Below are 26711 nucleotides of genomic sequence, written 5' to 3'. Positions count from 1 at the left end.
CCCCAGTGGTAGAGCTCACATAGGAGTCCATGAGGAGACTATCGAACATGGCAGCTTCTTCATTAATCATCTCCACATTTCTCCGTTTAAAAAGCTGCAAGTAAAAAGAAGAGACAGTAGTAACATTACTCACTGAAACGAAGAAAACAATGACCCAATATTAAGCTGTGGCATAACTGTCAAGGAAACGCTAGCATAATTCAGAAAATGCCAAGCTTAACATAACGACATGGAAAGATATTCAAGGGCTTTACTTTCTATGTTGTATCTAATTGTTCCCATTTTTAAAGGGAGCATTTTTATAAGCAAAAAACTCTTTAAAGATTCTGATGTCCTTTGTATAAAATGTGATGAGTAAGGAATAATGGTAAAGCAAGAGGCAAAAGCAGGGTAAGTGACTGCATGTAGGCCTAGCAAGCTACCAATTTAGTGGGTGTGTGGCAGAGCATAAATGATGAGACATGACAGTCTCAGTCCCAGGGAGGCTCACAAAGAATCACCCAAGAAAAAGAAGGCAGCTCCAAAAGGCTGATGAACCTCTTAAAGGGCTAGGCCTAAAGCTGACTATAGGGTAAAAAAGAGAGAAGGCAACAAGGGACAAGAACTAGAATGTTATACTGAAGACAAAAATGATGTTTAAATTGTTCCAAATTATGAAAAATAAGGGATTGATTTTCTCTTTCTCTTCCAATATTTCTTTACAAAGGAAACTAGGTAAGTGGCCCACAGAGCTTAGCTGCTTTCCTAAGGAGAAGGTAAGTGAGAGTGCCAGGAGGAGACCAATCAGTGGCTGGATCCTTTCCATTAACAGTACGTTTGAGAACATTCTGGTTAACTCACTTGTTGTTCCCGCTTCTGCTTCCGGAGCTGAATGCCCTCTTCTTCTCTTCTTCGCCTCATTTCCTCAGGGTTTAGGGCATTGTTCTTATAGCTCTTCATTCGATAATTGTCTTTCCCTGGGCTCGCCATGGTCTCTAGAGGAGAAGACAGAAACCCACTGGCAAAAGCTCTTCAGAGGACAGCATTTCCTTTTCACTGGGCTTCTGTCCCTACCCACCCTACCCACTCAGGGGGACCACAGATTTCTCAAGGTGGCCTAATAATCTCAATAACCGCTCTGGACATCCCTAATGCCACCTCCGCACCAATACAGTTTCCTTTAGTCATAATAAATTAGTTAAATATAAGTATAATTATAGCAATTGACATAAGCATAGTAGTTAAAGGTATAGGCCCTGGAGCCAGGTTGCGTGTCCAAATTCTGGCTCCTCTACTTGTTAGATGTGCAATCTTCCATAAGTCGCTTTAACCTCTAGGCCTCGGGATCTCACCTTTAAAGTGGGGACCTAATAGTTCCTACCTCATGGAGTTGTTAAAAGGATTAAATAGGTTAATACTCATGAAGCACTACTTAGAATAATGCTAGGTATGTGGTAAATGCTCACAAGCTATCATCACCTCCATGAGAAGAGAGAAAACAGTAATATGATTTGCCCAACAAACTCAAATATATTTAACCTAGCCAGGTGAAATACATTATAGTATATCCAATTCAGTGGAATACCATGCACCTTTTTTCAATGACCATATGAACACCATCGTTTTTTAAATTAAAAAAAATTTAAATTAATCTCTAATATTTCATACATACAAACAGATAAAGGCATAATGTTAAGTTACCAAGCAAAATAATACCATGAGACTCTATAAACCCACCACCAAGTATAAGAACTAGAACATTATTAATAAGCCGGAAATCTAGTTGTGGGCTCTTCCCCTTCATCCCCACTCTAACTCCAGCCAAAAGAAACTGCTATCATGAATTGTCATGATCTTTGTTTTTGTTTTAACTAATCATATATAAAATATTGCTAAATATATCCCTAAATATTATATCACAGTTTTTATATCCATAAATAGTATATCATACTGTATTTAGTCTTCTGAGAACTGTCCCCACCCTCCACTGGGTTTCTAAGATTTACCCATGTTTTTTCATGGAGCTGTATTTCATTCATTTTTCCCTATATTATTTCACTGTGTAAATACATCATAATTTAACCATTTTTCTGTTGGTCTTCCCCTACTCCAGTTTTATCCTATTACGAACCTATTGGAAAGTTTTTGTGCATTAAGTGATAGATACAGGTTTTCTGAAATTCTAATTTTCACTTGAAAGTTAAAATTTTATCACTGACAACAAACGCTTCATACATTTTGAGAAAATGTCTGCCCAAAACCGAAGTCTGAATAACCATTTTTCTGTTCATTTTTTCAAGTAAAAAACTGTCAATTTTAAGTGTCTAGTTTAGCTAGTACCTTAATCCCACAGGTGATTTTCCTCCAGACACATTTTCCAGGGTTAAATGTGTACTGTTTTCATCAAGGACATTCTTAAGTGAAACCAGCATTATTTCCCCAACAGTAGAGTGAGTGGTGGTGAGGACTACATGGGACTACTAGTACCATTTGGTGCCACCGTCTTGATGTGTGCTAAGGCACCAGCAGTTTTACTCACCATTCCTTTTGCAGTATCAGTGCAAATATCAACATAGTGAAAATGGCAAATAACATTTAAAATTTTTCCCAGCTTTACTGAGACATCTAACATCTAAGATGACAGATATCATCTAAGTTTAAAGTGTACCAAGTGATGATTTGATTTACAAATATATGCAAAATGATTACCACAATAAGGTTTATCAACACACCAGCCCATCACCTCACAGTTTTACCATTTTTCTGTGGTGAAAATGTTTAAGATTTATTCTCTTAGCAACTTTAACGTATATAATACAGTTCGTTAGTTATAGTCACCACATTGTACATCCAATTCCCTGAACTTATTCACTTTACAATTGGAAGTTTGTATCCTTTGACCACCTCCATCCACTTCCTGCACCCCTTAGCCCCTGGCAACCACAAATCTACTCTGTTTATATAAATTCGGCTTTGATCAGATTCCACATAAAAATGTACAGTTGACCCTTGAACAACGTGGGGGTTAGGCATGCTGACATTGCCCCCTGCCACGGAAAAGCCCTTTATAACTTAAGTTGGCACTCCTCCTTCGTGGATTCCAAGTTACAGACTGAAAATACAGTTGACCCTTAAACAACACAGATTTGAACTACACAGGCACTTATATGTGAATTGTACCCTTGAACAAAAAGGGTTTGAACGGTGTGAGTCCACTAATACAGATTAAAGGGAAAAATGAACCTGCATATTTAAAAAAAATCCATTAGTGGACCTCCACAGTCCAAACCCATGTTGTTCAAAGGTGAACTGTATTTGTCTTTCACTGTCAGCCTTATTTCACTTAGCATAAGGCCCTCAAGATTCATCCATGTTGTCATAAGTGGTAGGATTTCCTTTTTTTTTTTTATAGCCAAATAAGATTCCATTGTTTTTATATATACCACATGTTCTTTATCCACCCATCTACTGATGGACACTTAGGTTGTTTCCATGTCTTGGCTATTGTAAATAAAGCTGCAATTGTAATTGAAAAGAAAAAGAAAAAAGAAATCTCCCAAAGATAAGATGTGGGCTGCTTCTTCAAACAGGAGATTCATCTTGCAGGTAGAAATGGAATAAGGAAACCCATAAATGGGAGGGGAAAAAGTAGTCTATTAAGAGACTGAGTAAAATGAAAATGGAAGTTGAAGAGAGCTGAATTCTGGAGCTAGAGATACTAAGGGAATGAAATTTCAGAGGAGGTGACTCTGGTCATTCTGGAAAGTAGCCTGGTGAACCAACAGCGGCAGCAGCAGCAGGGTCTTAGAATGTGCTAGTTCTCCATACCCACTTGGCAAAGCCCAAGTGGATTTACTGTTTAAAAAAAAGTTCTAGGGAACTGCAGTAGCCCCCTTTTGGGGTCCCGAGGACTAGCTGGCACAGGACAGATGCCTAAAGTCAGCACTGTGGACTGCTGTCCCCCATTACCTGACACATGGTTTTTCATGTGTGGGCTCTCCCAGAGGGCTGTCCTCTCCTTCGAACAGAGCTGACAGTGAAGTCAGAAGGAGAACCAGGCTGTGCTGTCGTCGCCATGGTGACAAGAAACTATCACAAATATTTGTTTATGACTTCACTGGAGAAGCCAGGGAGGGGAGGCTAGATTGCAAGGAGGAACATCTGCAGAAGCACATCTGGTATCAGCAACCAAAGGAGGACTCTTGTTCAGGGACCAGCAGGCAAAGGGGCTTTTTAAAATCATGCCCTCCCTACCTTACTTGCTGGGGCTGGATCAAGAAATCCAAAATACAAATCATACCTTTTCTAGGTTAGACAACCTTTGGTTATCTCTTTTTTGTTTTCTGGGAAATTTGCTCGTCTATTTTATTTACATTAGAAAAATATTAGCTGTATAAAATTTTGGTCCACTTTTTCTCCTTTACCTCTACCATTCAAACTTAAATCTTTAAATTTTAATCAAATAAAAGCAGAATCATATATCTGACATGAGAATTAAATATTTCACACCATTAAATTAATAGGACTTAACTGAATTAGGTGTGCTCTTTATTATTTCTCAAGAATAGTAACTCATCTTTCCTAAATGTTATTTCTCTTTACTTTTATTTGAGTAAGTGTGCAATGCACTGCGTGTCCCTTTTTTTACATCCAGTAATGTGAGTGTGCATAAGTGTGCATACAGTACTGCATACAGTACTTTATAACATTAGTAACTGGATTATCTAATATTCAAGTCCCCTTATTATGTGGTGTTTCCATACTACAGATATTTTAGTCAGTCTTACACTTTCCAACAGCAATGATACAAATTAAGATGTTAATTTAAAAACATTAGTAATATTCCAGACTAAATAACACTAGCCCGCTTAGAGTGACGCTGTTGTGAGAAGGCCTTGGACAGCTACTGCTTCCATCGCAATACGGCCTCCTTCGGGCAAAGCAGCAACCTGGTAGCAGCTCTCGCAGGAAAATCTCTTGAAATACTGTTTGTAGATTTCATTGACAGTATCGAAGTCATTTATGCCAGCCAGCAAAACAGTGTTTTTATCACATTAGTGAAGTCACAGCCTGCAGCTGCAGCTTTCACCCAGGTTTGTAAGCATTTGTTTAGCTGCTTCTGCCACCCCTCCTGGCACAAGATGCCCACTTGAAGGGTGCATGCTTTGCTGAAGGGTCCTGAGATGTAAATGGTGCTATCGACTAACACATCTTGACTGTAGGGACCAGTGGCTGCTGGTGCTTTCACAGCGCTGACCACCTTTCTGATCAAGGATGACATAGCTAATCCTTTTCCTCTGAAAGAAGAATCCCATACACTACAATCTCCTCGTATCTCATTAGACTCCGGCCTTCAGTTTTCTTAGTCAGGGAACTCTCTCAAAGTGAATAGGTCACTGAAGTTATAACTCCCATTTGTAGGTAATTAATGTCTAATGTTGCCATGCATTTTCTAAGCTTTTAGAATCAAGGGACTAGCAATAATAATACAAAATAGGTATGGAGCCTGTTATGGCCTGAATTATGACTTCATACGTTGAAGTCTCACCTCCAGTGCTTCAAAATGTGACTGTATTTGGAGATAGGATCTTAATACAGGTGACTAAGATAAAATGAGAACACTGGGGTATGGCTGTAATCCAATCTGACCAGTGTCCTTAGAAGAGGAGAAGATTAAGATGCAGACAGGTGCACACAGAGGGAGCACATCCTGTGAATACGAAGACAGCCATCTATAAGACGGGAGAGAAGTCGCAGAAGAAGCCAATCCTGACGACACCTTTATCTCAGACTTCTAGTCTGTGAGAAAATAAGTGTCTGTTGTTTAAGCCACCCAGTCTGTGGTACTTTGTTATGGCAGCCTTAGCAAATTAATACAGGTCTTAATAGATAGATGGAAGAATCTGAGTCCCAGGTCACACAGTAGGTAAGTAGCAAGATTATGGTAGTACCCCATTTAATCACTGGTGTCTTTAAAACTTTGAGATTCAAATTTAAAAATTATGCACACTTTCTCAGAAAAAGGCACACTACATACAGCCAGCTGTCCTGTGTAAGGGATGGGAATGACACTGTCACATCTTCAAGCTCACATCCTGGACAGCTGCTGGCTCTAGGATTTTCCAAATCAAAGTTTTATGTTTATGGTCTGTACTTCAAAAAGTTACCAAGCAATCACTTGAAGGCACCTGCCTAGAAGAACCCCAAAGAGTTATATTTAGGAGGAAAGGGAACTAGCCTTATTTCCTAGGTAATGACATGACAATCTTCAAAGGAAATGGGCCCTGGAACACTATGATGCAGTCAGTCTTTTCAAATTACTTCCGTTGTTCTGGTGCTAAACTGAGTGGCTGCTCCTCTTTACAGAAGGTTTTCTAGTAAAATGTTATTGCAGCTGCCCAGGCAAAGAGAATGAGCCAAGGCTTTAATGCAGGCAGCCTATTGGGCATATGTTACAGTTAGGAAACTTTACAGTTTATCATGATGTATTGAAATTACTTAATGGCATTGAGAAGAGAGATAAGAGAGATAAACCGTTATCTCCCAATTTAAGGCCTTTTGAAGAATGTAAGAAACCTGATTCCTCCCAGGCTGAAATGGCTTTTTTTTCAGCTGGTCTCTCTGTTAACTAGGAATTCTCTATTAAATATGCATCAACATAAGATTCCTGGTAAAAACACTATGGCCACATGCCAGTTCATTAAAAAGCAAGGAACTAGAGTGTACTGAGATATAGAGCCCATAGTCCTAGCGAGCCAGTGAGGCTTGATAATGTGCTAAGCTCTGCAGATATCTCTAATCTTCACAACAATCCTGTGAATCCATTTTGCAGATGAGAAAAATGAGACCGAGAGGTTAAGTAGTAAGCCAGGATGCTAAAAAGTCAACCCTGACCTGTCTGGTCCCAAATTCCATGTTCTTTTCATTTCCTGAAAAGGGAAGCGATTAGTAATAGCAAATCCATCAGAATTCTGGGTTGGGGGCTACTCCATCACTGGTAAACAAATCTGCTCACAATTCAGAATTTCAGTTAACCACAAACTCAAATGCCTTAAAAGGTAAAAAGGTTATTGATTTTTAACCGGACAGTTAGAATAATACAGCAGGGACTGCACTCATACTCAATTTTTACATTGTGCCAGCGAAACAAAATTTGACAGAGGCTTTGTTAAATAATGAAATATGGGGTGGCCAGTTAGCTCTGTTGGTTAGACAGTGGTGCTAGTAACACCAAGGTTGCTGGTTCGATCCCCACATAGGCCACTGTGAGCTGTGCCCTCCTTAAAAAAAAAAAAAATTACATATATATATATACACACACACATACACATATATATGTATACACATATATATACACATATGTGTGTATAGATATATATATACACATATATAAACCCAACATCATACTTCGGTTTTCAAACACAGTATCTAATTGACCCCTGACAACCAATGAGAAAGATCAGTGAGTGCCATATTCACATAATAGCTAAGGAACTGGCTTCAGAGGTGCTGTGACTCGCACCAGATCAGTCAGCTATCCAATTGTGAGGCTGGACTGTGATCTAAAACCTCTAATTCCAAAGGCTTCCTCTTTTCATCCAACTTCTGAGAACTACTTCTTTCCATCCCACAACACAAGTAAAATTCTATTCAGTTTGGCGCCTGCTCTTAGACTAGATTCTATCTTGATCTATCTACTTACAGTCAGTTTAACTTGAGAATTACTGGCAATCGAGTCTTTAATGAGTGCATAATAGTAACTGAAAACTGTTACTGAAGATGTTTGCCTAAGAGTTCTCCCCCACCTCTTTCATCTAATCTATTGCCAAAGCCTATCCTGCTTTTATCTCCAAAATATATCTTGAATGTATTTACAACTCTCTCAATTCCTGACTCCCATCCCATCCAACTCACGATCATCTCTTGCCTGGTTACTGAAACAGCTTCCCTCTTTCCTCTCAATCCATCAACACAATAAAACCAGAACACACTACTGCTCCCACATAGAATAAAAACCTCTTTACAATCCAAGGTCCTGCCTATATCTTCATCTCATCTCATTCATCATAAGCGTATGCTCCTGTCACAGTGGCCCTCTCAGTATTTAGAACCCATCAGGTTGTTTCTGGCTGCACTCTTCACATTTTGTTTTTTGTTTTTTTCCTCCCTGCCCATAACGCTCTTAGAATTACTAGATCCTTCCCTCTTAATCCTAATTCAAAGAAAGCTACTTTATTTTTTGTCAAAACAAATGTTTCATTTCCTTTATTACACAATTGACAATGTCTGTTCTCCTCCATAGGATGTCTAAGTTCTACGAAGGCAGGAACCTCTATTGTATCCCAGCATCTGTAATATCATAGATACACAAATATTTGTTGAATGAAGCACTGTTCAAATATTTATTCAATACTTAATGAACACCTGCATTGTCCCAGACACAAGGCCTAGCTGTTACTTAATAAATGTTCGCCAGTAAGTATAAGGGAAGTGAACAAGTGTACAGCAAAGATATCGTCCTTGTGACAGGAATGGAGAACTTCCAAAGGCAGGTCTTAGAAGGGTTTCTTACTAGAAACCCAGAAACCAAGGTTTCCTCCAGAATTGATATAAAAGTGAATAAAAATGCTCTGTTGTAAGACTATAGGATACTGAGGCCTCAGAAAAAGACATTTAGACTGCTAAATCCAGCAGCCTTATCAGTGAGTATTCTATTTGACTTTGTTTGTCACTGATGATCACTTTTGCCTTCTTGAAACTCTACGCGTGATTCTGTTGGCACCACCCTCTTCCAGCTCTTCTACCGTACCATCCACTCCTCAGGTTTCAGTGTTTGTCCCTCTTCAACACCAATCTCTCAATGTCAATGTGTATGAAAATTCCACCTTTGGTCCTCTTCTCAGCAGGAGCAGCCCAAGTGATCTCCCTTAGCTGCAACCTCCACTTTTACACCCAGCACCAAATCTCTACAGTCACAACCTCCCACCTGAAAATGTAGCTCCACTTCACTTTCTTTCTCCTTAAACCAGCTTCTTCTTCTGTCTTCGCTAGTTCAGAGTTAATGCCATTACCATTCTTTCACCTGGTCTTAATCCAGGGGTGTCCAAGCTGCGGCCCGCAATCCATTGTTAATTGGCTCACAGCAAATTCCAAAAATATATTTAGTTTACTTAAATAAACCAGGTGAGGCAATACGTACTTCACCTCGAGTGAGTGGCCCGGCTCTTTGTGTATTTTACCGCATATGGCCCTTGGTGAAAAACGTTGAAAAAAGTTTGGACACTCCTGTCTTAGACTAAGCCATCAACTTTCTCCTCCCCAAAGACAACAGGTTGGTAAACGGATTTTTTACCTGTGCCAGAGATTCTCTGCTTAACCCATCTCTATCCAGGCTTCTCTGAGCCCTTTCTCAAGTAGGCCTCAACTTTGGCCTATAAAGATTTTAACAAAACACAAACATAGTTACTAACAGCTCAAGATCACATCCCTAGGATGACCCTAGGCCCCTAAAAGTGCCTGCCTGAGAAAATCTCAAGGCTGCCGAAAGAATTTACGGTTTGTTGCAGCCAACACCTGAAAATAGGTGCCTCTCTCTCAGGCTCTGTGGGAGGTAGGAGCTTAACTTCAATAAGCACCAGTTAGCAAACCCAGATGGGCTTCACGTGGACCAACCCCGTTCCTTAAGTTTTGTAATTTTTCACTTCTGCTCTACTGAGCCCCCTCTTACACTCCCACCCTCTATTCCCTCATACTCCCCTTAAAATGACCAGTTACCTCTGTACAAATCGAAGCTGAGTTCAGTTCACACTTTTCTCTATTGCCATAGTGTATTACTGACTAAAATCTGTCCTCACCACCTGAACTAGTGTCCAATTTTGCTTATCTTTGATACCTGTTATCCCAAAGTGGTTCCTGCTGACAACCTCCAATGACATTGTTTTTGTTTTAGTTCACAACTCATCATCTCTCACCTCCAGACCATTAAATCTTTGAGAGCAAGAATCTTTGAGTCTATAGCACAGTACACACATGCTCTCAAATATTCCATTCAAAATTTTAAATTTGTTTTCCAAAGGATCTGATGTAGTTTACAATAAATTCAACAAAATAAAACACACAAAAACAAAAATCTGGAATAGGAATATACAAATTTGTATAGAAAATGGGGAAAGATGAATGTAGCTAAACAGGACCCAAAGAATCATTTATTGATTAAAACTGAATTGCATTTTGACATGTCAACTACTTGACAGCCAAAATAAAGCAATATGAGTGAGCACTTACATAATTCTCATGATCTATGATGGTGTCCTGTGAAGCAAAAGAATTTTAAATTTTGACTGAGTCCAATTCTGTTTTTTGGTTGCTTGTGCTTTTGTTGTCATTTCTGTTATCTTAATCCAAGATCATGAAGATTTACTCCTATGTTTTCTTAAGAGTTTTATAGTGTTAGCTCTTTACACTTAAGTCTCTGATCCACTGAGTTAATTTTTGTATATGGTATGGGGTAGGGGTCCAACTTCAAACTTCAATCTTTTGCATATGGATACTTATTCTTTTTAGGCACTATATATAGCAATTAGCACATTAAGACAATCAAAATAAATCAGCGATCCACATGAGTCTTTCCTTAATGAATTTATCTTTGAGATGCCTTTCAAGTTAATCATTTTTATGATTAAACCAATCTATTAAACCAACAAACTATTCCAGTATACAAGTTCCTTTCCTGAGCTAAGTTACTTATTTCCATGTCCTGCTAGGAGACCTCCATCAAGCACCAAGGAAGAAAAGGATCATGATACTCTTATTAAGAAAATTACACATCTATGTCTTTACTGCTAGATGGGAAGCAGTCTTCTCAAGTTCAGTCCAGAATGCCTTTCAAAGTCTCTAGCCATAGTGAAAATATTTTACAGTCACATGCTACAATAACAACGTTTCGGTCAAAGATGGACCGCATAAACAATGGTGGTCCTATAAGATTATAATGGAGCTGAAAAATTCCCATCGTTGTGATGTCACAGCCGTCATAACATCACTGTGCAATGCAAAACTCACACGTTGTGGTGATGCTGGTATAAACAAACCTCCTGCTCTGCCAATTGTATAAAACTGTAGCACGTACAATTACACTAGTAGACTATACCACCTATCTAGGTTTGTGCAGTATGCTCTATGATGTTTGCATATTGGCGAAATCGCCTAAAGATACATTTCTCAGAACGTATCCTTGTTAAGTGGCACACAACTGTATCTACTAAACCCACACTAAAAACTAAGATACCCCTTTGAAAAATCTTTTAAATGTCCCAAAGTTAATCTCTGACTTCTGTAGAGGGGATGTTCCCAGGGAAAATTCAAATTTGATTAGCAATAATTTATTAATAATTTACTTAGCTTTTAATTTTTAAGCCTAAGCTCATATAGACCCCCATTTTAGAGGTGGGGAAACAAGTATAACTGGCAGAGGACCCAGCTAAGAAGTGGGAGAGTCTAATCCAGATCTTTCTAACTAAAGTCAATCAATGATCTCTCCAGGACATACACTTTACTTAACAGCACACTGGCCACAAGGGAATTCCCTTGTTATTTCTTTCCTAGGAGTGTGAATGCCGTGTTTCCCCCCAAATAAGACTGCGTCTTATATTAATTTTTGCTCCAAAAGATGCGTTAGGGCTTATTTTCAGGGGATGTCTTATTTTTTCAGGTACAACAATCTACATTTATTCAAATACAGTCATGTCATCTTCTTCTGGAAATTGTTATAACGTACTAAATGCATTTGTCTGGCTGACGATCTAAACGGGGCTTATTTTCGGTGTAGGTCTTATTTTCGAGGAAACATGGTGCTCCTTCTTGGTTTCTACCACCCTAACCACTGCCTGGCTCAACCCCTCAAATGAGGTGTGGTCCAGTTCTTGCCAGGAATAGGAAATACAAATATCAGATGATACCAACACTGATATGAACAGAAGTAGAAAACTGTAGGAACTGACAGGTAGGTAGTCACTTGACGGTTGTCTGCCACTTCAAAAGAAAAACAAAAACCATTTGAGTTCAACCTCCCTGTTGTTTTTGTGGCACCCTCCACTGCGCGCGCGCGTGTGTGTATGTAGGGATTGGTAGTGGTGGCAGCTGTGGTAAGGGAAATACAAAGTTGAAGGAAATAGGATGAGCTAAGATAAATGCCATTTAAGTCTGATGTAGGGTTAAAAATCTTTTTAAAACCTCCACATTATGTGAATGGACAGAATATCTCCAGGGGTTTGTATTCGAAAGAAATATCTAGATTGAGAGAAGGTGGTTGTGCTGGATGGACCACCAAAAAGTACAGTAGAGTGTGGTATTGGTGAAAGGAGCTACAAAGCCAGACAATGGCATTTCCGGTATTACTAGTTAATAAGTGTATCACCTTAGGTGTCACTTACCTGTATCTCAATTTTTCTACCCTTACCCTACCTCAGAGTCACAGTGAAGATCAAATTAAAAGATACATGAAAGTACTTTGTAAATAGTACCGTGTTTCCCCGAAAATAAGACCTAGCCGGACCATCAGCTCTAATGCATCTTTTGGAGCAAAAATTAATATAAGACTCGGTCTTATTTTACTATAAGACCTGGTCTTATGTAATATAAGACCGGGTATAATGCAATACAATACGATACGATACTAGGTCTTATATTAATTTTTGCTCCAAAAGACGCATTAGAGCTGATGGTCTGGCTAGGTCTTATTTTTGGGGAAACATAGTAAAATGCTGTGCTGATAAGGTAGGATTAGGTTTGGTAATAGCTTTTCAAACTTCTGGAATTTCTCTTGGAGCTTCATGACCATATAATGTTGCTAACAAGAAAACAGCATGAAACAGGTCTGACAGCATGAGGCTCTCAGGGTATTACTTGCAAGCCTGTCAGAACCGCCAGTCTGAGACAAGGGGAGAGAATCCTGTATGGACAACTGGGTCAGTCCACAATGGGGCCATAGCAAGGCTGCTCATATTCTAGCAGATCGTCACAGGACTGGGCTAAACACTGATTACTCTAAGAAACAAAGTGGAAGCTCTAAACTAGGTGGTTTGACTAAAAGACTAGGTAGGGAAAATTATTTTCTGCACATGTAACTGTATACGCAAGGCTCAGGGTCTAAGTGAGGTATGGCACACTAAATCAACCAGATAGTTAATTGTCCTATTTCTCTAGTTCACTAATCCTAATTCTCTTTTAGGATTTACTACTGTGTTTCCCCGAAAATAAGACCTAGCCGGACCATCAGCTCTAATGCGTCTTTTGGAGTGAAAATTAATATAAGACCTGGTCTTATTTACTATAAGACCGGATATAATATAATAAATACCGGATCTTATATTAATTTTTGCTCCAAAAGAGCTGATGGTCCGGCTAGGTCTTGTTTTTGGGGAAACACGGTAATCCTTTGGACTTTTAAGTCTATATGTAAATGCAGTGCTCAGACCTAGGCGTGGGAAGTAAGGGGTGCCGAGAGACATAGGAGAGGACTAAGGATAGATACAGTCCGAACAATTTCTTCATAAGAAAATTTCTAACTGTCCTTTGTAGACTGCAGAATCTGGCAGCTCTCACCCTCCTAGGGACACCCCATTACCACTACCATTAGGTACTACAACGAAACAACGAACTAAAATGAATTACTTAAAGTAGGGAAAGCAAAGAGCTCAACTTCCATTTAAGCCAACCACAAAATATTCACCGAATATCTCCTATGCAGTCACACTGTTCAGGGAGCTGGGGGGCGGGGGGTGAATTATATATTCCAAATGGTTATCTCCAAACTGACTCAAATAGACAAGTGATTTATTATTCATTTAAAAAAATGTGTGTGGCAGGCACTGTGTAAAGGATGCTTTACAACCTAGTTTAGTGTCATAGCATCAAGAATATAAGAGAGTCATTACTCTAAGCATGCAATGAGTTCAGAGGGTGGGAGTGAGAACTAGCTTTACTGAGTGGTAAGCTCTAACGTGGTCTTTGAAGGCTGGATGGTTAATATTTCTGAAGATAACAGGGGTGGGGAGAACAGTTCACCAGGAGCAAAGATTAGAACAGAAAGCCCAAGGTTGGTTTGAGGAACAAGCCAGTTTGGTTAGAGAGAAATAAAAACAAAGGTCCACACAGCAACACGTTTCTGAGATGTAACAGTGAACTTCTGGCTACCTGGACTCGGTTCTGCAGCCCTACACCCCTCCATCCCGAGTCATCAAACAAGGAGCCTTCTCCATCTGTCTGCAGGCTGCATTACACAAATCCCCGTGATTAGCTCTTCATTTTAACTTTTAGTAATAGGTACAAGAAAGGGCTTTTTCAACAGTTCTTCTGACAAATTAAAAGCAGGGGTTTCTCTAACTTGTACATATACAGTGATCCAAAATGGAGCTAGACTGGGGAGGCAATCTGCTGTGACCCCATGTACAAGGGCTCAGGACAACATGGAGGGGAAGAGGCACACAAAGGGAATCCTCTCTGCCCTCAGAAGACATGCTATGTATGGACAGACATCCAATGTTGTCCCTAAAATCCTATCAAATCCTTCAAATACCATGTAGTGGGAAAGAGCACCAATTGAGGAGTCAGGTGAGCTGGGTTCCAATCCCAACTACATAACCATACCCACTATCTTTGAGTTTCTATTTCCATTAACTATAAAACGAGGATAAACTTCATAGCTCTGCAGGACTGGTGAGATAATGTGAAAATAAATAGGGCCTAAATGCTGAATCAATGGTTACTTCCTTTTTCGGAAGCTCCTACTCTGAAAGGCCTGAATTGCTCATGAGGGCAATTTCCAGAAGTTGGGTCAAAAAGAACAGCTATTATTTTCTTCCTCTTTATTAATAGGTAGTTTTTTCCTGCTCCTTTTTCCTAACACTGTGGCTCCTTTCTCTCTTTTTTAAAATTTATTTTTATTTTCTTTATTTGAGATTTTTCTTGTTTCTTGAGGTAGGCCTGTATTGCTATGAATTTCCCTCTTAAGAATGCTTTCGCTGTGTCCCATAGATTTGAGTTGTTGTGTTTATAGCTCCTTTCTCTTAATCTTTATCCTTCTTTTCCATCTTCATTCTCTCCAAAGCTAGGCTGTAAGAAACAAGGAGCCAGAATTTTTAAAAAGGACTTGCTCTCTACCATTTACCTCACCCCAAGATGAGCAATTCCAATCACGTCTCATTAGACAATTATTGCGTCTTTGGAAAACAAATACTGATGACTTCCAAATCTACATCTGCAGTCCACACCCAATACCCAACGGGTTCCTTCCACCCACGACCCATAAGCATCTCAATTTTTTTTTAATTTAAAAGTCATCATCTCCATAAACCTACTTCCTATACATTTCTCTTAATTCATGGTTCACAATTCCTTATTTGGAATTCAGAAATCAAAAGAACTCTGAAAAGTTTTTTTTTAAAAGTAAATATAGCCTCAAAACACGTTTAGCTGTAAAACCTGAACAAAAGTAATATGAGACTATTTATAGCCCTTATTTATCTCACTTAATATTCAAACGGTTTGCCACAAAGTATTAATATTTGACTATATAGGCTTTACCCCAGACCCTGCTGGAGGTGTTATCCAAGTTACATGTACATGCCTTTCTAAAATCTAAACAATTAGAATTCTGAAATATCTGGCATAAATGGTTTCTTATCGGCATACATTCTTAATGGGGGCCATATTGCATGCCCCCAAAAGGGTAAAACTGGTTTGTGTGGTGGGGAGTACTTAGATAATACAAAGGTATGCAGTTCTCCAAAGTTCAACCTTAGCAATAAAGTCTAATTCCTTAACATTTCATTTCTTTCATTGGGTTTTCTCCACTGTTGCGTGAGCAGCATTCACACTGACTTCCTGGAAGGCAGACCAAAAGTATGCAAGATCTGTGGTACAAACCTATGGTGAACAGACGGCCATGACTGGGGACTTCCTCTCGATTGACCGCTAGATCTTTAAGTCATCTGACGAGAGGTGGCCAGTGCATGCCTGTTACGCGTGTCTGGATGTTATTTTTGTTTGATCCTCAGTGCTTTTGTGTGTGACATCTTAATATAAAATTAAGTTTATATGTTATTGTTTATTTCTACAAATTAAAATTTGTCATGATTAATTATGCCAAGTATTGACAAGAAAAATGTCAATGATATTTGAATGAATATCTAGCAGCTAGTTCGGTTCTACGTTATTTCTCGTATCAAGCAAAAGTTTAAAAGTTCACTAAAAATAAATTACATTAGAAGTTATTCAGCAAACACAGCTATAAAACTTAGTTAAATGCAAATAGTTTTTTTAACTTTTAACATAAAAATTTTGTTTAGTCATTCTTAACCCTGTACTGAATAAGAAACAAGCTTTAGGCTTATTCTTTTTATACATAAAGCAAAGACATACTTAACGTACATAAAAAGATGTAGAGTGTATCTATGTATTAAAATTTCATGGGAGGGATGCATTAGGGGAAAAAATGTTTAAAAAGGCTTCTTAGGAGGGTGATAACAAAAGAACAGATTGAGAAACACTGTTATAAGGGATTAGGGGTCTGTACCGGTATCTTCTCAGCTTTTCAAGCCAGACACTTGGGAGTCACGCTTGACAACTCCCTTCCTTGCCCTTATCGCCACATCCAATCACTAAGAATGGCTGACTTTATTTCCTAATTACTTCTGTTGCTACTGCTAATTTTTCTCTGTTGTACTGCTATTGTCCTAATTCAGGTCTTCATGATCTCTTTCTTAGACTTAATAAGAGCCTCATTAACCGGTTCTTTCTCTTACTCCAAACTTCTTAAAAGTTGCCTCTCCTCTCTCATTTCTTAGCCCACTCCAACTTGCTTTCATGCCATCAAAACTTTTTGTAAAAGTCACTGATCAAATGCATGATGCTAAATTCAATTAGAACTTTTCAGTTCTTATTCTGCTGGTCCTTTTGACAGCACTCAATACTGACAACCATTTCCTTCTACTTGAAATTTTCTCTTTTCCCTTGGTTTTTGAGACACCAATCACTCCTTATTTCTCCTTCCAATTCTGGCTACTGATCCCTTTTTCCTGCATATTAAAGCGGATGTAACTTGGGGTTCTCTTTTGAGTCCATCTCCCCTGAGACCCATTTTTCGTAGGTGCCATCAATAATTCCCATGGTTTTAGTTACCATACATAGATAAATAGATGATCAAACCTCTAACCCCATCCCCAGACCTTACTCTCGAGCTCCAGACGTCTGCATCCAATTGCATTTTGGACCCCTTCCCTTGGAGGTCACAGAGACACCTCAAAATGTCCAGATTGAAACATGTCAGTTAACAGCAGCACTACCCACTCAAGGCAAGAGGCCTAGGAGTCATGCTTAATTCCACCCCTGGCTTCGGCCTCCAGATGAAAACAATAAACAAGCCCTACTACTTCAAATTCCTAACCCGAGTACTCCCCATTACCACCTCAGTCACCAGCACCAACTCTCTAGGACTTTTGCACTTAAGAACCAACTACATATTTAAAGAACCTCCTAGCTGGTATCTTGTATTTGGTTGGTGCAAAAGTAATTGCGGTTTTTACCATTATTTTTAACCTTTTAAACCTCAATTATTTTTGCACCAACCTAATAGCAGTCTAATTCATTCTCTCCAGAGCAGTCCAAGTAATACAAATAAATCGATGTGATCATGTCACTTCTGAGATTATAATCCTTCCTTCAATGGCATTTCACTGTCATCAGGATAAAATCCAACTATAATTCCTTCCCATGCTACCAACCCATCTAGTCTACCAATCTTTTGCTTCTGAAATACTCAGTCATCCCCATCCTGCCACTGACAACTCCTCTCCATAGGTCAGGTCTCACTTAGCTTAATGGCCGTCCCTGATTCCCCTAGGCTGGGGTGGACCTATGTATCTATTGCACTCCGGACTGCACCATCCAAAATATTTATCAATTTATACTGTTCTCCAAAGTACAGAACACAAGATTAGCTGGGGTACACCTGAAACTAATATAATATTGTATATTAACTGTAATTGAAAAAAAAACAATAAAAAACCCCACAAGTTCCATCAACAGAAAAAAAGATTAACTGGTATGCAGGAAGAAAAAAAAATACAGATGTTTTTTCTAACATGTATATGCTAATATATTAATATATAATATACAATATTAGTAAAGCTTACCTTTATTATAGGGGTGTGTGTGAATATATATATATATATATATACCTATTAATACTGGCAACTTTGGTCAGATGGCCAAGTGTTCCTGAAGGAAGACTGAGAGTTATACCAAGTGAGGACACTAGTTCATTCACATTTCACATATGGCATCACACTGTAGTTTGCATGCCTAGTTATAAGTTATTGAGTTTTAAATAAATTAACATTCATAAAATGGATAAATGGTTTAGAGTCCTATCAAGAAACTGAATGGAAGATGTTAATAATGCAAACACAAGAGGAACAAAAAAACAGCAGAGCTGATGTCTCTGGAATTATGAGCTCCTAAGTACCAAAATTTCACTTGCCACATCACAATAAAACAAAATAATATAATGAACGCTAATTAGAACTAAGTCAACCAAAAATTTTAAATTATCTAGAAGACTATTTAAAGTATGGACTTACAATCTCTTGTACATCTTACTCCAAATGTATAATATGCTCAAAAATAATGCCTACTGAATACATAATGCTGTCATGATCAGCAAGACATTTAAAAATATTTGTCTTCACCCTTTTAAAATGTACCTTTAAATACACAGAATTTGGTAAAATACATAGACTATTTTAAGAAATATTTTATAAAATACACAGAATATTAATTCAGGCAAAATTTATAAATAAGACAGGCAATTCTTAGGCTATATTTGGCCTCAAATATCCTAGCTTTAGTTTGCTTAATGTTTTTAGATTTTAAAAGTTAACTGTAACATTTATAAATGCTTCATCCATTATTATCATATGAAATTCAGATTTCCAACTTAAAGGGGGAGAGGGACTTTGGAAAGGAATGGGAAATTATACAATAAGGCAACACTAGACTTACATTCATTCCCTCACGGCAACAACTAAAGGCGACTCAACGGACTGCATGGGGCTAGAGCTGGCCCGCCAGTCTCTACTAGTATTTGGTTGATTTCACTCAATTACCCACTAGAATTTAAACTCTGGAGATTTCACCAGAAGGATAGATTTTTGTCTGTTTTGTTCACTGCTATATTTCCAGGGCTTTAGAAGAGTCTTTGGCACATAGTAGGCATTCAATAATATGCTGAAATTAGTAACTGTTGCCTGCCTAGCCCCTAAAAGCATGAGTTCCTGACAAATATTCATAATATATTATTTATGACTTCCCCTCAAAAACAAATTGATTAATCTTTATATTTGGCACAGGGCCTGACACAGAGTAAGCACTTTATTTGTTCATTAAGTGACTAACAGCAATTAGTTATCACTTATTAAGTACTTACTGTGTGCTAAACACCATGCTAAAATGCTTTACATGCAGTAGCTCAGTCAATCCCCCTAACACTCCTATAAGGTAGATACTATTATCCTTGTTATAGAGATGAAGAAAATGAGGCTCTGGAGATTAAGTAACTGGTTAACTGGTCAAAGAACTAATAATAGCACAGCATGAAGTAACTGAAATACAAAAATGAATATGAAAAGGGCTATGTGAAAGGCAAGAACCAAGTGCTACAGGAATTCAGGAGAGTTCACTTCCAGTTTGGAAGACGTGAAAAATACGTGGGAAAGGTTCACAAAGGATGTTCACCTAGCGTTTAAACTAGATCTTGAAAAACAGGCCAGATTTCCATAGGGAAGGCACAAAGGAGGTAGTCAGAGTGGAATGCAGGACGTGTGATAAACGTTCAGTGGCATAAGATTAGTAAAGTTGATAAGAAGGCCTTGAATATCATACCCTATGGGTTATGATTTGATCCTGTAAACAAGAAGGAGTCCTGTGAAGATTGCTAAACTGAGGAGAGTGACAAGATTGGACGAGTGTTTTAGCAACATTTGCTGCAGCAGAATTGGCAGTGGTAGGAGAGGCTATAGAAGAGACTTGGAGGGCTTCCGAAGTTATAACACCTTTAGAATGTACAATATTTTTTGACATCTAGTAATTCATTGAATCTTTACTAACAACATTAATAAACAGCATTATCCTTATCTTCACTTTGAGGAGCCTGAGACTCAGTAAGGTTGAAAACCACAGGATTAATACTCTTTGTGGGACCATGCTGTGAGAAAAACCTACACAAAGCAATTTAGGGAAGACCTCAGTAACAGGATCACACAGTATCCAACAACTGCCAATACAGAAAGGGAAGAAAAGAGTAAAGGACTTTCAAGGATGGATAAGGTTTCTATCTTATGTCCTAGTGTCTGGGCAAATGGTCTCCCTATTAAAATGGGAGGAAAAGCAGGCCAAGAAGGGGTAGTGAGTTTAAAGCTTGTGAGATACTTAGGTGGTTTAGTGCCTTCTCTGCAAGTAGCTGTTATGAACTGTGGGGTGGGTGGGCAAGGCTGGAGGGAAACTAAAAGAAGAGATGGGCTAAATTACTTCCTGACCGGAAGAGTTATCAGTTAGAAAGGTTTTGTTACACGCACCCAAAAGCAAACTAAAGTGGTCTTCAGTGTCCTATTTAAACCCAGAGATAGTGGACAGTTGCAAAATTGGCTAATTCAGTTGCTTAAAAACATCATAAAGAGATCAGGTGATTTCTATCTTCTTTACTCGCACCTTTAGAACTGCCTGCAATTATAAATTTTGCCTCATGATCCCAGCATTACTAATGGCAATTTCAGAGTCAGAAAGGGCTCTTTGCTTACCAGAGGCAAAACACTGCCCTTCATAGCCATAATTTGGTTAGAACTGTACTACCTACGTGATTCCTCTATTTACTAGCTCTGACCTTTTGCAAGTTACTGAACCTCTCTGAGATTCGATTTCCTCAACTAGAACATGAGAATCTGAGAACTGAGTTAACATTACAGTACTCAGTGCCTAGCACATAGGAAGTTCTAGTAAGTGTTGACTATTATTATAGTTTTCCCATCTCTCTTTTTCTGAGGCTCTCACATTTTGGTGATACCTGAATTAAAACATAAGCTGGCAAAAAATAATAAAACTTGGCAAATCTCTCTTAAATAAGGAAGGCTTTTTCAGAAGTCACCCAGGCTTCCCTTCACATCTCATTAGCCAGAACTGTATCACATGCCCATGCCCAAATCAATCACTGCCCAGGGAGACAGAATTACAATGATTTGGTTTAGAGTTTATATTAATCAAGACCTAGCCCCTGGGGCTGGGAAGGGGCTGCCCGATTCTTGATTAGCAAGGTGGCAGGGATGGTGATAAAACCACCAGTGTCTGCCAAGACTTAGTTTTGAGAGGCGGTGGTCTCTGCCGGGGAGGGTTAGCATAAGTAACTTCCAGAGCTGCAAAGATTACTTCCACGGGGTTCCTAATGGCAGTGAAATCATTATAAAGGTCTGTCAAGGCTAGTGAAGTCTGGCACAGGAGAAATAGCACAGGATATAGGCCAGAGCTCAAGGAGAGTACACCTGAGACACAGTGAAATACAGCAGGTTCTAGATTCATGTAGATGTGGTGCAGGCCGTGTTAGTGTCCCCAGGATCCAAAGGGCCTAGATCACCAGCCTTGGACTAGTCACCCAATCTCAAAGCCTCAGTTTACTCATTTAAAAATGAGGATAACCCAAACTACCTCGGATTCACTGTCAGGTTTAAATGTATCCTTACACTAGTTTCACTCCCATGGTATAAAGATCAGCTAAAAACAAAAAACAACAAAACCACCAATAGCTGGACATTTAGAATGACAGGGTGAGATGTGAAAGGTACTTGAATTGGAGCTGGAGAAAAAGGGAGGCCACCCCACTCTAGACTAAAAATCCCCATCAGGACCCAGGTCAGGTTTTGTTGCTCCACTTAAGAACTTTCATTTCAAAGTCTACCAGAAAAAGACTACTTTACTTCACACCTTAAGTCTTCCAAGAGGTTTATGTGCAGCAAAATGGTTAAGAATCTCATTTCTGACTTTACTGTTTACTAGGTGTTATCTTCTCTGAGGTAGTTTCCCAATCTGTAAAAACTGAGTAAACTGTACCAGATTTATTTCACTGAACTCAACAAACTAAATATTAGTAGCTCCCTCCCTTTGAGGTACCAGTGTTCTTGAAATTGAAGGCCAGTGTAAAATCTGTAACATAAAAGCCCTAAACTTTTTCACTGATACATAAAGCTGCAATTACAAAGACAGACCTGTAAGTCTTAATGGAAGATTCTGGAAACCAGAGTACTTAAGAGAAAGGAACTAACATTATTGAAGGTAAACAATCTGGTCTGATATTTATAGAACCCTAACCCTAACCTTCCAACACTGTGTTATCTTTAGTCCTCAAACACCTTGATAACACTGCCCTTCCCTCTTTCTAGAGATGAGGGCATGGAAGGCTCAGAAAGGAAGAAAAAGAACGAACACTTGTCGTGGTTGTGCTTTCCATATGTATTACTGCATTTATCTAAGTGACTTCTCTGGATGAGAGCTAGGAAGTGCCAGACAGGTTTATAATACCAGATCTGATTCTACAATCATTGCTTTGCTGTTCAAGGGAATAATTAATATTTCCTCAGAATCAGGATCTTACAAAACTCAATTCCAGGGTATCGTTTAGCTCCTCCTCCGCCCCCCCCCCCCACAAACAACAGTTGGGGTTAGCAATTCAATCTGCAGTTTTCCAGTTTTGTTCAGACTGAAGACTTCAAAGTGGGCCCACCAGCAAAAAAAAAAACACCAAAAAGCAAAAAAACCCACCACCTTTACAACTTCGCCTAGGGTTAAAAGCTTTCTTCCCCCCTTTTCCAGCCCAACCACTAGGGGGCCAGGCTATAAACTAGGGCTTTAGAGTGATCACCCAGGTTTAGGCACTGTGTGACCTTGGGTACATTACCTTACCTCTCTAAGTCTCAGTTTCCTTATCTGTAAAATACGGATAACAGTATCTGTCTCATTAGGCGGCTCATATTAAGTAAAACGGAACATGTAAAGCACTCAGAACAATGTCTGCACATAAGAGCTTAGCAAATTTGATATTTTTTATTGCTGGAGAGGAAATACCACTAATGTTTCTGCCCCTAAATCCAAAGACTTCTCCATTGCATTCTTCCCTAACACAAGCCTGGCCAGCCGGAGTCCCTTCAGAAAGAGCAAGCAACAGGTCTCTCCTTTTCTCCCAACCAGGGCCAGACCCAGAAACCTTAAATCCCCGACCTATATACGGCCACAATGTCTGGGCCTTTGGTTTTCCACCACTATGAAGGCCGTCACTCTAAACCTAACCGAACCACCCTATTTTTGCTTTGGCTGGGGAAGTTCTAGCCTTCAGCGGCCCAGGCTGTCTTTAGCATGGCTGCCCTTGGTTACGGGCCTGGAGCTGGCTTGCCTGGCGTCCCCTCACCAGAGGACTCTAAGCGCGACGTGGGTAGGATTTCCCTCAGTTCAGGGGAGCCACTGCATCCAGTCAAGATGCGCGTCGGTCAAACACACGCCTGGATGAGGATCCCGTGGCGCCGCCCGGGCCTGCGGCGGGGAGCCCGTTTCCCGGCCGCAGTCTCGGCGCAGGCCGGAGGGTCGGCCCCTTTCTAGCCCCGGGGAACGCTTGGGCTCTGGCCCAGGGACACCACGTGGGGGCTCCAGGCGTGGCGACGTGTTCCCAGAACCAGCCCCCAAGGACTGCTCCCCGCATGGGCCCTAGCCCGGCCCCAAACTGGCCTAAGCGCCACTCCCGGCCTGGCTTCTCCCCCAAACCTATTTGGAGGGGACTCAGACATCCTCTGAAAACTGGAGACAGGCTGTCGCCAGACCCAAGCCTCAAGACGGCCTCAACTCGAATCCCCAGATGCCTGGTTCCCTTACTCACCCATCGCGGCTCCGCTCCTACTTGGCGGCGGCAGCGGCGGCAGCTTCAGCGGCAGCTTCAGCAGACAATATGGCGGACCTGCAAGACGGCAGCCCGAAACGGACAAACAACTTAACATTCAACCCCGGGAAGAAATGCGCTCTCAGCTCCACAGCCTAGTTTACACAGAGGAACGCTCTTAAAGAGACCGCAGCTAAAAAGGCGGGGAATAGGGGTGGGATCTAAAAGGGATGGGTGGAGAGAGACTTGGGTGGGGAGGAAGGAAAGGGATTACCTACTAAAGAAAGTGTGCCTAATTCTCAGCGTTTTCTGCCTCTAGTGAGGAAATAGACTAGAAACGTTTTCTCTCAGAAAGCAATCCTTACTTTTGTAATTAATGCCAATCATAGACCCAGCTGGATATGTATAAGGAATTATCTGAAGAGGGGAAGTGACTTGCTCAAGGATACAGAGATAAGGAAATAAGTCAGGAGTAAACGGGCTTACAGTTTTATTGGAAGATGAAAAGTAGAAAAATAATAAGACTGCTGCAGTGCTTTATAGTTCACAGAGCTATTTCGTTTATCCTCACAGCAAGCTCTCTGGGAGCAGGGATTGGTGTTGTATTTGTTCATCACTATCTCCAGCACCTAGTACAGTGTCTGGCACATAGTATGTGCTCCATAAATAATTGTTGAATGAATAAACAAAACGAACAGGCCTGTGAGTTACACGAAGCATGGGAAATGATCTCCCTTCTGAGTTGAAGAAATTGAAGCTCCGAGTGTTCATGTATCTTTTGAATTACGGAATTTATGCTGGCACCTATTTGGCCTCTTTTTGTATGACAGGCCAGTTCTCCTGTCCCCCACTTCCACACACAGAGGAAGGCTGTATCTTCAAGTCACTGGTCCCAAGAGGGAGCTGTCTTTTGGAAGCAGAATAAGGGACCTGGACTTCCAGATCCTGTCACAATAAATTGCGAACTCTAGTCATGTGCCTGGTCCATTAATGGAAACAACTCAAAATTCAGGGTCAAAAAGGAAGCACTATCTTTCTCTTTCTACTGCCCCTGTTCAACGTCAGACCTCTTCATCCTCTCCCGATCTATTTTGCCTGCATCCTCACCGGTTTCCTGCCTCTAGGCTCTCCCACTCATACCCATTATCTCTTTAAAAGGAGATACCTTATCATGCACTCCTCTGTTTAGCAACTTCCTACTCTCTGCCCTTAGGTAATGCCCAAACATTTCAATCTGACACAGGCTGATCCTTACTGGCTTCTTGGGCTACTCCCCACAAGGCAACCCAGGCTCCATCCATATTTGGGGAATCATGGAATCATTTCCTCCCATGGTCTTTTGTGCCTTTGCATGTGCTGTTCCCTCTGCTTGGAATGTAATGCCCTCCGTTCCCCCTTGACCGTGGGGTGAACTATTCACTTTCCAGACCGTTTCTCACTTCCTTGAAACAGCCTGTCTTTCCGGACAGAGTTAGGGGTATCTCTCATTTTTGCAACCCAGTGACCTGGACACACATTTTGCTCAGCAGTTAGCATCCTAATTTGCTTATAAGATATGTCTCTCTCTCAAGGTTGTCTATGGCAGAGATACCCCGTTCCCTGAAAATAAGAAAGACCTAGTTGTACAATCAGCTCTAATGCATCTTTTGGAGCAAAAAGTAATATAAGACCAGGTATTATATTATATCTTAGAGAGACCTGGTCTTATAGTCTTATAGTAAAATAAGACTGGGTCTTATATTAATTTTTGCTCCAAAAGACGCATTAGAGCTGATTGTCCGGCTAGGTCTTATTTTTGGGGAAACATGGTAGTATGTATTGTGGACAAAAAAAAGGGGCACTGTAATAAATCTGAGCAAAAGTAATCTCACAGGATGACCTGATCATAAATTCCTAACTGGGCAGGTCATGGTGGGTAGTCAAGCTCCAAGCATACAACTTTTTTAGTAAAAGGTTCATCTTTGCCTTAAGCAAGCCCTGTCCATTATTTTTGTGCATCTAGGTTAACACACCTTTGAAACACCAGAGTAATCCTCTTTTTCAGACCCCTCGGAGGCATAACCGCCCTCAAGGGAGCACTAATCTTAGCTATCCTGTACCCTGCTTTCTCCCCCCTTCATGTAATCTTCTGTTCCCTTCTTAATTCCAAATGCAGAAGAGAAACTGCAAAAGTGCCATTCTCCAGAGCATTTGAGATCTTGCTTTCCAGCACTATCATCAGTTTTGGCTCAAATAAACTCATAAAAATTCTCTACAGGTTTAGACTTTCTTTCGTTGATATTATTCCTCATCTTTCTACCTGTCCCACTAGCACAATGCCTGCCTCAACAGAAGCACCAAACACATTTGTGGATTGTCTGTCCCGCATACACCCTGTGGACTCACCTGCATATCCTGTGGCCAAAAAAAATGGCTCAGGGAACACAGGTAGACTAGATGAGTGGCTGTAACTGTGTTTCCTCTCCCACCCCTGCTATGCCCATAGGAGCCAGGTGGCCCTCCAAGCAGCTTTGTATCCACTCTAGCCCTTGGCCTTGCTCACAAACCCTCCCTTGTCTAGAGCTATTGGTCCTCTCTGATGCAGACCTTTCCAGCTCCACCCTGCCTCGCCCCACTTTCCTTATCCATCCTGCTCTAGGAACCACATTCTGCTTACTCTTCCCTTCCAAAAGACACCAAGATATTCCAAAACTCCGTGCTACTCACTGCATGTGTCCTTTTCCCTGAAGTGCCTTTTCCCTCTTGTCCACCTAGGAAGTGGCTGATA

At 40.2% G+C, this 26711-nt stretch overlaps 1 protein-coding gene and 1 pseudogene across 2 annotated transcripts in view; both read right to left on the bottom strand.

Annotated features, from left to right (window-relative positions):
* KPNA6 (karyopherin subunit alpha 6) overlaps positions 1–24088 on the bottom strand; it is a 39062-nt gene extending 14974 nt beyond the window's left edge. The window contains exons 1-3 of one of the 2 annotated variants that reach the window (XM_033113815.1): positions 23945–24088; positions 841–974; positions 2–94 (exon numbers count right to left, since the gene is read on the bottom strand). In XM_033113815.1, coding sequence (XP_032969706.1) covers positions 2–94; positions 841–974; positions 23945–24062 — 345 coding nt within the window. In that variant the 5' untranslated portion in view covers positions 24063–24088. Of the gene's footprint in view, position 1; positions 95–840; positions 975–23482; positions 23622–23944 lie in introns of those variants that run through there. The other variant, XM_033113816.1, reaches the window with a different exon arrangement.
* LOC117026786 (2-iminobutanoate/2-iminopropanoate deaminase-like) lies at positions 4848–5260 on the bottom strand (annotated as a pseudogene).
* Positions 24089–26711: the final 2623 nt, after the last annotated feature.

This window comes from Rhinolophus ferrumequinum, chromosome 9 (genome assembly GCF_004115265.2).
Source record: "Rhinolophus ferrumequinum isolate MPI-CBG mRhiFer1 chromosome 9, mRhiFer1_v1.p, whole genome shotgun sequence".
NCBI lineage: Eukaryota > Metazoa > Chordata > Mammalia > Chiroptera > Rhinolophidae > Rhinolophus > Rhinolophus ferrumequinum.
Note: the sequence above shows the minus strand (reverse complement) of the source record. Positions and strands in the feature narration are given on the sequence as shown.